At 43.8% G+C, this 12,529-nt stretch overlaps 1 protein-coding gene across 1 annotated transcript in view; it reads right to left on the bottom strand.

Moving 5' to 3' along the window:
- Nucleotides 1-12,529, bottom strand: part of LOC119656110 (adhesion G protein-coupled receptor E4-like) — a 221,166-nt gene that overhangs the window by 22,542 nt on the left and 186,095 nt on the right. Inside the window, exon 5 of the mRNA XM_038062426.1 lies at nucleotides 3,084-3,221. Within this exon, the coding sequence (XP_037918354.1) occupies nucleotides 3,084-3,221 (138 nt within the window). The remainder of the gene's footprint in view (nucleotides 1-3,083; nucleotides 3,222-12,529) is intronic.

The following is a 12,529-nucleotide window of genomic DNA, read 5'->3' as shown; positions in this document are numbered from 1 at the left end:
ACATCGGCGAGTTGGAGATCCCGCCAGCTGAAGACCACGGACAAATACTGCCACCACCAAGTTTAGGAGAAGCAGTCCGTGCAATTCATCGGCTAAAAAATCATAAGTCGCCAGGAGTCGATGGAATTACAGCCGAATTAGTTAAATATGGAGGCGACCAATTACACCAAGTGGTTCATCAACTTGTGCTCAAGGTATGGGACAGCGAATCAATGCCTGACGATTGGCAACGAGGCGTTATCTGTCTCATACATAAAAAGGGAGATATCACACAGTGCAGTAATTATAGAGGTATCACGTTGCTGAGTACCATCTATACGATATTCTCCGCTATCTTGCTAGGCCGGATAGCCCCGTACGTCCAGAACATCATTGGCCCATACCAAAGAGGCTTCACTCCAGGCAAATCAGCAACAGATCAGAGTTTCTCTGTGCGGCAAGCGATGGAAAAACGGTTGGAATATGGACAACAGTTGCACCATCTGTTCATCGACTTTAAAGCCGCCTATGATAGCAAAGCCAGGGTAAAACTATACACGGCCATGAGAGAATTCGGTATCCCGACGAGACTCATAACTAGGCGAGATTAGGCTGACCCTGACCAATGTGCGAGACCAGATAAAAGCAGCAGGATCACTCTCACGACCATTCGACATCAATAACGGTCTACGACAAGGGGATTCCCTATCATGCCTCCTCTTTAACCTGACCCTGGAGAAACTGATCCGTGATGCTGAGGTAAATGCAAGAGGTACGATCTTCTTCAACTCCACCCAACTACTAGCCTATGCTGACGATATCGACATCATGGGAAGAACGACCCGAGACGTACAAACTGCCTTCATCCAGATCGAGTAGGCGGCGATTGGGGCGAGATCTTGGGCTGCACATCAATGAAGGCAAGACAAAATATATGGTGGCAACGTCAGCACCGAAGACGAATCAACCAACAACATCAAAGCGCACTGGTCAAACACGAAGAAGAATAAGGATAGGAGAATACAACTTTGAGACCGTTGACAATTTCTCCCATCTAGGGTCGAAAATCACAACCGATAACAGCTACGATGATGAAATCCGCGCACGGTTGTTGTCAGCCAACAGAGCCTATTTCAGCTTACAAAGACTGTTCCGCTTGAAACGTCTCACCATAGGGCCAAACCTCTTACTGTACAAGACAATGGTCTGGCCAGTCCTCATATATTCCTCGGAGACTTGGGTTCTTAGCAAGAAAAATTGCGAACTCTTGGCCGCGTTCGAGAGAAGAATCCTCCAAAGAATTTTTGGCCCCCTACATGAGGATGGACGATACCGCAGCCTACACAATAACGAAATCTATGAGCGATACCATGACCGTCCGGTTGTGGATAAAATCCGGCTCAATAGGTTACGGTGGTCGGGTCACTTAATCCGTATGGATGAGGATGATCCCACCCGGAAAGTCTATAAGGGCAATATCTATGGTAGAAAAAGAAGGCGAGGCAGACCTTGCCTAAGATGGAGCGATGGCGTAGGTCAGGATCAGACAGCTTTTAGGGATATCGAATTGGTGGACCTCGGCGCAAAACCGGGATGTCTGGAGTTCCTTATTAAGGCAGGCCTAGACCGGATACCGGTTGTTGCGCCGTTGATGATGATGACGACTTGATTGTAAGATTCTTCTAGATAATAGATATGAATATCGCTAGCAACTGCTTTTGATTCGGAGCCTTGACATTTTAAAATAAAGGTAGAAATCACAGCTCAAATAATTTTATTGATATAAAAGAAATTTAAGGAATAATTAGCCAGAATCTCTCAGTCATTTAATTTCACAACTTTTGTAATTAGTTTAGCTTGTTTGAAATTTTTTATGTCAACTCCCTTTTTACTTTCAATTATTTTTTTTTACACTTCAAAAATCAAGGTCTACTACGCCACGGAGAACACCGGTGGTGGCATCCGTCAGTCGAATTAAGTTAGCCCTGCTGCGCCACACATTCTCCAGGTTCTCCATAAATACCTCGAATAGCAACGGTGGGATGGAGTTGCTCATTGCTGTTTGTTTTATAAAATTTATTCCTGAATTTGAAATAGGAGACACTTATGCACGTGAAGGGCAGTTTCTTATAGTCTTTAGTTTAGTCTGCTTCCTCCATTCGGATGGGTTTTCGTGTGTCGTAATCCATTTTTCGAACAAGTATTGGGCTTCCTTCATCGGTGTGCTTGGGAACAGCGCTTTTACGTCAAAGGATACTAAAATTTCATCACTTTGTATCCCCCGGCCTCGTTGAGTCTGGCAATGACTAATTAATTATATGACTATAAAAAAACCCAAATTATAAAGGAAACTTTCAGAAGATAGAACACTGAAGAAGGGGACAGTTGGTCCCTGAAATACGTAGTTGCACATATTACCAAATACTTTAGCCAATAAAAAGGAGAAATATCTTCTAAGGTAATCTTTCATTTCAAGTAGTATGCTTTTATCTTAATATCCTCATTATATTTGTATAGAATTATAGCTATTAACAGATGGCTCTGTTGAATTATTTTGCTTTGCTCCATATGGTGATGCCTCTAGAAAAATATTTCCTCAATGTATGTTTATCTCTATGTAGGGTTTAGGGCGGATAGAGAGAAATCGAAACTGAAAAGAATGAAGCCAATCGAAGGCAACAATCGTAGAGCGTAGCCTTGAAAAAAAAACATGAGAAAAGGTATTGTTTCATAATGACACTGCGCTGGTCCATCTAACTACTATTCAGCAAAAGGTTATCTTTTTTTTGCTCTTAATTCTATTATTACATATATACATCTTCTTCCATCTTATTCGATTATCAAAAATCATTGAATGTACTCGCTTTATCGTTCCTTTCAATCAAACTATCTATAAAAGTATCTGTGAAGTAAATCTGCAATAGCAACTGACAAGGACTTTGAAGAGGCGTTCAAAATTCCCACAGTATTTCACACAAATAAAGTTAGATACTATTTGGATTTTGTAAGATGATATCTCCAAGCCACGAAAAGACAGCTTGTTCCTTGCAAGTACCATTGTCTGAAACATTTAACAGAAAAGATACAAAAGGAAGAACACTTACCAACAGTGTTTACTGATAAGAAGTTCCTGAACTATTTCCGCCGCTGTGAGTTGCAGCTTCGTTTTAATTTCCTTTTCCTTATACTTGAACGCGACTGCAATCCCGACCATGAGCAGTGGGAAACCCCACGATATTGCACTGTAAGTAGAAGAGAAAGAAAAGGATTCATTATTGATAATCCCAGCACGATAGGAACTTCTTCGGTTCACAATGTTTTGTAATGTGGGTAATCTTTGTGGCTTCGGGGTTCTTTTTACACGAACCATTACCTCCTTCAATTTGAGGAACACTTTCTCGATTATATACGCTTTTTATATGACTCAAAGGATTGCACTTTATGGCGTAGACTTGATGTAATGTGCGGAGTGCTTTTAAAATGGTGATGTCCTTTCGTTATGGCTCCAGTATCGTAAAGATGTGATATATCTGCTCTCATGAGGGTAGTGTAGAAACGATTTGTGTAAGGTTCACAGTTTATATTTTGGATAAAGGACGAGAAGCTTCATTTACCAAGTTAGCTACCAAAGTTCATTATTTAGTGACTGTGGTTTTCACTTAAAACTGTTATTGCTACTATAAAAATCGTTTTAGTAGTCCTGTTTATGGTTTGAGGGAAAGTGCGAGCAAGGCTTAAACATTTATTATTTACTAACTTCCCAGACTAGGAGGGGATGTAATTTCAGTAGTAGAGGTCTAGCTTTTATGAGGGAAAACATTTACAAGCATGATTACTGTGTTTATTGCAGTTAACACTTGCATGCTATTGTTTTACGTAATATTATAAAGATTTCCACAGTGGTGGAAATTAGACAGAAGGGGCAAAGCGGCAATCTGGATCTGCGGAAACCGAGCAATAGAAAACAAGAGAAATGGCCCAAAAGGACGGATTCACACGAGCTAATGAACCGTTGATAATTTCGCCTATCTAGGGTCGAAAATCCCAACCGATAACAGCTACGATGATGAAATCAGCGCACGGTTGTTGGCAACCAACAGAGCCTATTTCAGCTTACAAAAACTGTTCCGCTCGAAACGTCTCACCATAGGGTCAAAGCTATGACTGTACAAGAATATGATCTTGCCAGTCCTCAAGTAGTTCTTAACAAGAAAAATGGCGAACTCTTGGCCGCGTTCGAGAGAAGAATCCTCCGAAGAATTTTTGGCCTCCGTAGCTTACATAACGACGAAATCCATGAGCGATACCATGACCGTCTGGATGTGGATAAAATCCGGCTCAATAGGTTACGGTGGTCCGGTCACTTAATCCGTGTGGATGAGGATGATCCACCCCGGAAAGTCTATACGGGCAATATCTATAGGAGAAAAAGAAGGCGAGGCAGACTCTGCCTGAGATGGAGTGATGGCGTAGGTCAGGACGCTAGACAGCTTTTAGGGATATCGAATTTGTGGACCTCGGCGTAAAACCGGGATGTGTGGAGTTCCTTATTAAGGCAGGCCTGCACCAGATACCGGTTGTTGCGCCGTTGATGGTGATACATAAAAAGGGAGATTTTTTTTACCCAGTCCAGCAACTATAGAGTTATCACCTTGCTGAGCACCATCTATTAATTATTCTCCACTATCTTGTTAGGTCGGATAGTTCCAAAAGCCCAGAACATCGTTGGTCTATTCCAAAGAGATCCAGGCAAATCAGCAGCAGCTCAGATTTTCTCTGCAGAAAAACTATTGAGCGATTCCACGTCCTGGTTGTTGATAAAATCTGGCTAAATAGGTCACATTGAGCGGGTCACTTAATCCGTATGGATAAGGATGATGCAGTCTATACGATAGGGAAAATATCTACCACACATGTGTCCGGTATACTACACTGGTTTAGCCGTATTTTGAGTAGAGATTTGTCCGTTAATTTCTTTTGTCCTAGTTTCAAAATGGAAAGTTTGGAGAAGCATTAGCTTCACCTAAGCCGTGGAAACTATCATTTTCAGTTTCTATATAGTTTGATTTTCAGGAATCCATAATGCATTTTTATTACCTAAATATTATGGCCAAAATTTCAGCGGAGTTTCCTTATAATGGGAATGTACGCCATCGATTCGTCAAAGCACTATGAGGGCGTACCAGTAGCGATCCTGTTGTGAATGATTGAATTGGTTTACTCTGCCCTATGAGCTAGGGCTTGTCATAAGAGGCGACTAAAAGGGTCAGAAATTTGTGGACTAGCAACCTACAAATTTTCAAATTCCACTGCTACCAAAAGATCAACAACGCCTTAGAAAGGGATTGATCTAACGGCTACGACCTTTGGCTATCGAAAAACGATATTCTGGAATGTGCACAGGTTAGTTGGGTTTCAACTGACCGGAGCCGTACCGACCACTTCGCGATCATCAGTAGATTTAGGAGTTGTCTGTTAAATGTGCGTAACAAGAGAGGCGGTGACATCGGGTTCGAAAGGGATCACCATCTGATCGTCACTTTCATTCGTTTGCGTGTTGTGTCCAGCACTTTCCGCAGGGTTGGAGAGCTGCGTTCTAAATTCAACATCGACCGCTTGTATGACCCAGCTGTCGCTCGATAGCGAGAGAGCTATCTTGCTGATATGATGATGTAGATATAGGGAGTAACTCGCCTGAGGATATCGATGAGCATTGGGCCGCCATTAACAGTGCTCTTTTCTCGGGTGCTATACAAGTCGTCAGCCACATCCCGAAGGGACGTCATAAGATCTGGCTGACTGCGGAATCCTAGAAGCGGATCGGTGAACAGAAGGGGTTGAAGGCTTTGATGCCCGTTGCGAGTCCTGGCGATCACGCCGCGCTCGAACTCGAATATCGAGCGAAATCCCGAAAAGTTCAGGATAGTGTACATCGTGGCAAGAGAGAATATGTTATTGCGCGTCAAGGTAGCGGAAGATGCTGCAGATCGCAATGTTGTCAGGAATGTATACCGCATCACGAAAAAGCTTGCATGTAATCGCAAATCTTTCGATGATCCTGTGAAGAACGTCAACGGTTGACTTCTCATACACAATGATGAACAACTGAAGAGGTCTCCCCGCGGAGTTATTTCTGATCTGCTGGTTTCACTTGTACGGAAATCTTGAGGAATTCCAGACCTTTCTCAGAGAGTGGAAGAAGGGAATGATCGTCAAGATCCCAAAGAAGTGGGCTCGTTTTGAGTGCGAAAACTGCAAAGTATCTTCGTGCTCCCTGCGGTTGCACAGATAATAGCTATAAGTTCGAGATCGACAGAGAGTAGGCTAGCTACCTCCCCGGATCCTCCTACATTGAGCACATCAATACCCTGCGGAACAATGCGCATAGTCTGGATCTTTGCTGCATTTGCTCTTCATTGATTTCGAGAAAGCTTTCATTGCGTGAATAGGCAGTAGATCTGGAGTGCTCCTCGTAGGAGGGGCATTCCAGAGAAATTAATAACTATTATTGAAGCGACACATGATCGCGCAAAGTGTCAGGTGCAGCACCGAGACAAAATCTCGAGGAATTTCGAGGTGCAAAGCGGAGTTGCATCCTGTCGCCGATATTATTTCTTCTTGTTGTAGTTGACGTCCTTTATGCCTCCACGTCCTTCCGACAAGAACGTGGAAGAGTTCAATGAAACACTTTCACTACGCTGATGTTATCTGTTTGTTCTCTCAATGAGTCATGGTCTTTGGCGAAATGGCTCTGGATTTGGAAAGAGAGGCAAGTAGAGTTGAACTGAAGATAAACACCAACAAAACCAAGGTTCTCCGTCTGACGGGTCAATGCACTCTCCTTATCTGCATTAAAGGGCAGAGCCTTAGATCCGCTTTCGCTGTCCTGTCTGAAATCTGGAAATATAGTTATTTGTTGTTCTTTTTGTATTGTTATATGGTATATGGTACCCTCCACATGGAAAGTGAACTCCACTGTTATCCAAAAGCTCCAAGCTTTTGCCAAGACTTGTCTGCGTCGTGTCGTCGGAGTGCGTTGGCCCGATACTGCACTGTGATCGGAAGACGGAAGTAGCAGTTGATAGGGCACATTTTAAGGAGGGATGGCAATTGAGTTGCTTGCTACGCCATGCAATGGCATCCGCTTTCCTACCGACGAGTAGGCGCTCCAGGGCACTTGGCGCAGAACAGTAGAGGACGAGTGTGAGCATCTCAGCAAGTCGTAGGGGAGCGATGGCACGCGAGTGTATTTGGCGCGCTATACCCCACCAAAGGCAACCATATATGCATCATCATCACTTCATCATCATCATCAACAGCGCAACAACCGGTATTCGGTCTAGGCCTGCCTTACTAAGGAACTCTAGACATCCCACTTTTGGGCCGAGGTCCACCAATTCGATATCCCTAAAAGCTGTCTGGCGTCCTGACCTACGCCATCGCTCCATCTCAGGCAGGGTCTACCTCGTCTTCTTTTTCTACCACAGATATTGCTGCCCACCGTAACTTATTGAGCCGGATTTTATTCACAACCATTGTCCATCTTCATGTGGGGGGCCAACAATTCTGCGGAGGATTCTTCTCTCGAACGCGGGCAAGACTTCGCAATTCTTCTTGCTAAGAACCCAAGTTTCCGAGGAATACATGAGGGCTGGCAAGATTATTGTCTTGTACAGTAAGAGCTTTGACCCTACGGTGAGACGTTTCGAGCGGAACAGTTTTTGTAAGCTGAAAAGGGCTCTGTTGGCTGCCAACAACCGTACGCGGATTTCATCATCGTAGCTGTTATCGGTTGTGATTTTCGACCTTAGATAGGAGAAATTATCAACGGTCTCAAAGTTGTATTCTCCTATCTTTATCCTTCTCGTTGGTTCTCGGTTGGTTGGTTTTTGGTGCTGACGCTGCCACCATATATTTTGTCTTGCCTTCATTGATGTGCAGCCCAGAAGCCCCCCTGTCTTCTTGATGAAGGCAGTTTGTACGTCTCGGGTCGTTCTTCCCATGATGTCGATATCGTTAGCATAGGCCAGTAGTTGGGTGGACTTAAAGAGGATGGTACCCCTTGTATTTACCTCAGAGGCCACGTTAAAGAGGACACATGATAGCACATCCCCTTGTCGAAGATCGTTGTTGATGTCGAATGGTTTTGAGTGTGATCCTGTCGCTTTTATCTGGCCTCGCACATTGGTAAGGGTCAGCCTAGTCACTCTTATCAATTTCGTCGGGATACCGAATTCTCTCATGGCCGTGTACAGTTTTACCCTGGCTATGCTATCATAGGCGGCTTTAAAGTCGATGAATAGATGGTGCAACTGATGTCCATATTCCAACAGTTTTTCCATCGCTTGCCGTAGAGAGAAAATCTGATCTGTTGCTGATTTTCCTGGAGTGAAGCCTCTTTAATAATAATAATCGTTGGCGCAACAATCCATGTTGGATCAGGGCCTTGAAGTGTGTTAGAGCACTTCATTCAAGACCGTAACGGTACACTAGGAGGCAATGTGGTCAGCATTGCGCTCGCCCGAGATTATTACCCTGATTTGACTCAGGTACTCATTCACAGCTGAGTCGACTGGTGTCCGACGTCAAATCACGATACAAATTCCACTGCCACCAGCGAGATTTGAACCGCGACCTTCCGTACGACAGCCTTGCTCTCTAACCACTCAGCTATCCGGACAGCCTCTTTGGTATGGGCTAATGATGTTCTGGGCTTATGGGGCTATTCGACCTAGCAAGATAGAGGAGAATATCATATAGATTGCACTCAACGTGATATCTCTATAATTACTGCACTGTGTGATATTTCCCTTTTAATGAATGATACAGATAATGCCTCCCTGCCAGTTGTCACGCATTGATTCGCTGTCCCCCACCTTGAGCACAAGTTGATGAACCACTTGGTGTAATTGGTCGTCTCCGAATTCGGCTCTAATTCCATCGCCTCCTGGCGACTTATAATTTTGAAGCCGATAAATTGCACGGACTGTTTCTTCTATACTTGGTGGTGGCAGTATTTGTCCGTCGTCTTCAGTTGGCGGGACCTCCAACTCGCCGGTGTTCTGGTTGTTCAGTAGTTCATCAAAGTACTCAACCTCTGCGCGTGCCCGCGTTCTTGAGAATGCAGCATTCCCCGGTGTGCAGCATTCTTCCGTTCCGTTGCTAGCTTACACTCATCGTCAAACCAGCCTTTCCGACTCCTTTTGCGGCTGGGGCCAAGTATATTTTTTGGCTGACTAAGAAACCAACTTCTTGCACATGGTTTACTAAATGGCCGCTATAATATATGGTGTAGTGGCTTTTCTCCAGGAAACCGGTCCCTGTCCAACGCATTTCCTGCAACGCTGTTACTTCAGTTCTGTATTGGGACAGGGTATCGGCTAGCTGCTTGGTAACTCCATCTCTGTACAGGGAGCGCACGTTCCATGAGAAAATGTCCAAATCGGTATTCCGTTGTTGCCGGGTACGTCGTTGTAAAGTCCATCCTGTCCGAGACTCTTGTTGTGGCTTCGAAGCAGGTTGTTTTCTGTGTAGAATTGTCAGCCCTACCAAACTCCTAACCTGGAGCGCTAGTTGGTCCAGTTTGTCCAGTTGTTAGGCACATGAGACTCACCTTCATCCTTCTGTGTCTGCAGCTTTTCATTAAGAAAGAGCTCCCAGCGGTCACCACGTGGAGGTGGAGATAGGGTTTGGTAGTAGAACGGTTGGTGTTAGTTCAGGAGGCGTTTCCCAGGTTTTATGCTCCATCGTGGGTATCAATCCACATTTCGCCCTGGGACCTATACTAGCCTTTGACCACCTTATGTTGTTACCACTTTGAAAGGGATGTTGAGTTGCGGTGGGTTTTTTCTCTAAAGATGGGCTTCTAAGGAGCACGGAGCTTCCATTAAATGTGATTATCGCTGAATACTGATGCAAGGGAAGCTAAGTTATTCAAAACTGAGGGGCTGTGATTTTTTAGAGCTCGAAGACCGCGACCACGTTTGTCTACTCTCTTGAATTGTTGGATAGAATCTCTGGATCACCACAACTCTCCCTTCCATTTCGTGGTCGGGTTATATTCTGAGCATCCGACACCGCTCTTACTGTACAAGGCAATGATCTTGTTAGTTCTCATGTGTTCCTCGGAGACCCGCTTCTTAGCATAAAAATTGCGAACTCTTAGGTGAATTCGAGAGAAGAATCTTCCAAACAGTTTTTCGCCCCCTACATAAGGATGGATGAGGAGTCTATATAACGACGAAATCTATGAGTGGTGTCATGACCTTAAGGTCGTGAAAAAGATCCGGCCCAATAGGTTGTAGTGGGCGACTCACTTAATCCGTATGAAAAAGGATGATCCAACCTGGAAAGTCTATAAGGGCAATATGTATGGTTGAAAAGGAAGAAGTGGCAGACCTTGCCTGAGATGGAACGATGGTGTAGGTCAGGATGCCACACGACTTTTAAAGATATCGAATTGGTCGACTTCAGAGCAAAACCGCTCTGCTAGGAGTTGCTTATTAAGGCAGGGCAAGACCGGATACCGGCTGTTGCGCGTTGATGATGATCCGTCAGCAAATTTTTGAATAGTTTATTGTTTGGTGGGTCTCGGTTCAAATTGTAACATTGTCGGGTCAATAAATTATCCTATTAACTGCTTCAGTAGTTCGGCATTGATTCTCATCCCTATAAATGATGCGCAATGCATCACTTGACTCTTCCTCTTAACAGGCCACCTTAAACGCACTGCAGAGAAGGCATATCGATGACCAGTGGTTCGTTTGCTCAATATTCATTTTACAGCTCCTTTGGGAATTACAACTGAATTGCTGCACCTTAACTTCGACAATAAGCTACCTGGACTCCTCTCCAAATAATTATCGTTCGCTTTAACTAATTGGAAAAAGTGAATAGAGACAATAAAATGAATGTTCCACCTACAACTCTACCATGAACATGTCTCCCTCAATTCGTGCTGCAGTCACCAGAAATCCTCTTTCTGCCGCATAAAGGATTCCACATAGACAACGTGCTCGCTGGTTACACTAGAAAGCACCAATGCAAACATTCCTAATTGGAAGAATTGAGCCACAAACATACCCGTAAACTCTCCTGACTACCATCCAAGTCCTCCTCCAATCCCAATCTCATCCTATGCTCACATCCATGTGCTTGTGTAAGCAAGGCTAGAGCACTGCCGCGTAATATGAGCTACAGCTGTAGGTATCCTGTTGCAAAGTATCTAGACTGATAAATAGGAAAAGCTTGCATCCAGTGCTTTGTTTGGAGAAGGATTTGTTGTGGGTTTTAAGGTACTCTTTGAAGCAATTCATAACCGCGATAAGTGTGCGTTTTGAAATTACTCCATTTCATTTGGTTGTACGCATTTGTTGAAAGCGCTTAAAGTAACATTGCTCCACCTTCATAATGGGTGTTAGCCTGATAGATTTGCTTAGTATGCCTGAGAGGTATCCTTGTCTGGCAATGTACGAGTATCATGCAAATGAGGTTTAAACACGTCCAAAGAAGTATCTTGAATTCAGTTAAGAAATGCCAGCTAAGTTCCACTGAAAGTTGGTTCTATCTTATTTGGCTTCTGTCTATTACTCTGACTCCTTACGAAAAATGACTAGACATACGCCTGTGTCTGGGCAACAACTTGAACCCATTCAATGTGTACTCTTCAATCAATATTCCTCCTTTCGCAGTAAAACTTTTATGGATTCACTCAAGGATCATACAGGGACCCATGCATAGATACATGAACAAGCGGGTCTGCCGTAGAATTTCACCAGAACAGATAAATCAAATTTCGGAAACCCCATTATGCGAGAATCATACCCGTTAACAGTAAACATCATTCTTGTCCGTTTGCTGAGAGCTCTGGGTAAATAATATCAGGATTATTCACCAGCAGGTATCTATGATATGAAAAAATCTATCCTGTCCACGTCCACTTGCACACTCCTCGGTCTACTCTCTCGAATTTCTCGTTACAGTCATAGGGTTACCACTATTAGCATTCGAGAGGAAAAACAACGCAAAAGAACAGTCAAACCCGAGCACCAGGAAGAAAATATCCTTGCCAAGGAGAAATGAAGTTGTTAATAATAAATTGCGCTTCGTGTAGCAGAAATTGAATCAACGCCAAGGAAGATAAGCAATATTTTCGTTTACGGTTGTTTTTCTACAACAAATCGAGGATATTATTGTATACACGAGGACATACGTATAAGGAGGCGCTGGTCTCCTCGAAGGAGCGAGAACGAGAAACGAATCCACTGAAGCGGATTACAGCTTCTTAATGTTGAGCTGTGGAGGCGCAAGGATGTGAAGACGGATCTCATACATCTACCATGCATATAAACGACAGTTTACAGATAATATCCTTACTTACTTTCTCCGCGCTAGGATAACCGACGGTTTGCGAGCGAAAAAATGGAATTTACCTTCTGCTGAAATGAAATTGGGTTGGGCGTCTTGGATAACTTCTTGGAAATTCGCAATTTTCTCATCCCCAGCATAGCGATAATAGCATATGAAACTTTTAATGTATAATTTAGACTAT

Source organism: Hermetia illucens, chromosome 4 (assembly GCF_905115235.1).
Source record: "Hermetia illucens chromosome 4, iHerIll2.2.curated.20191125, whole genome shotgun sequence".
NCBI classification, from domain to species: domain Eukaryota; kingdom Metazoa; phylum Arthropoda; class Insecta; order Diptera; family Stratiomyidae; genus Hermetia; species Hermetia illucens.
The sequence above is the reverse complement of the archived record's forward strand: the minus strand, read 5'-3'. Positions and strand labels throughout refer to the sequence as shown.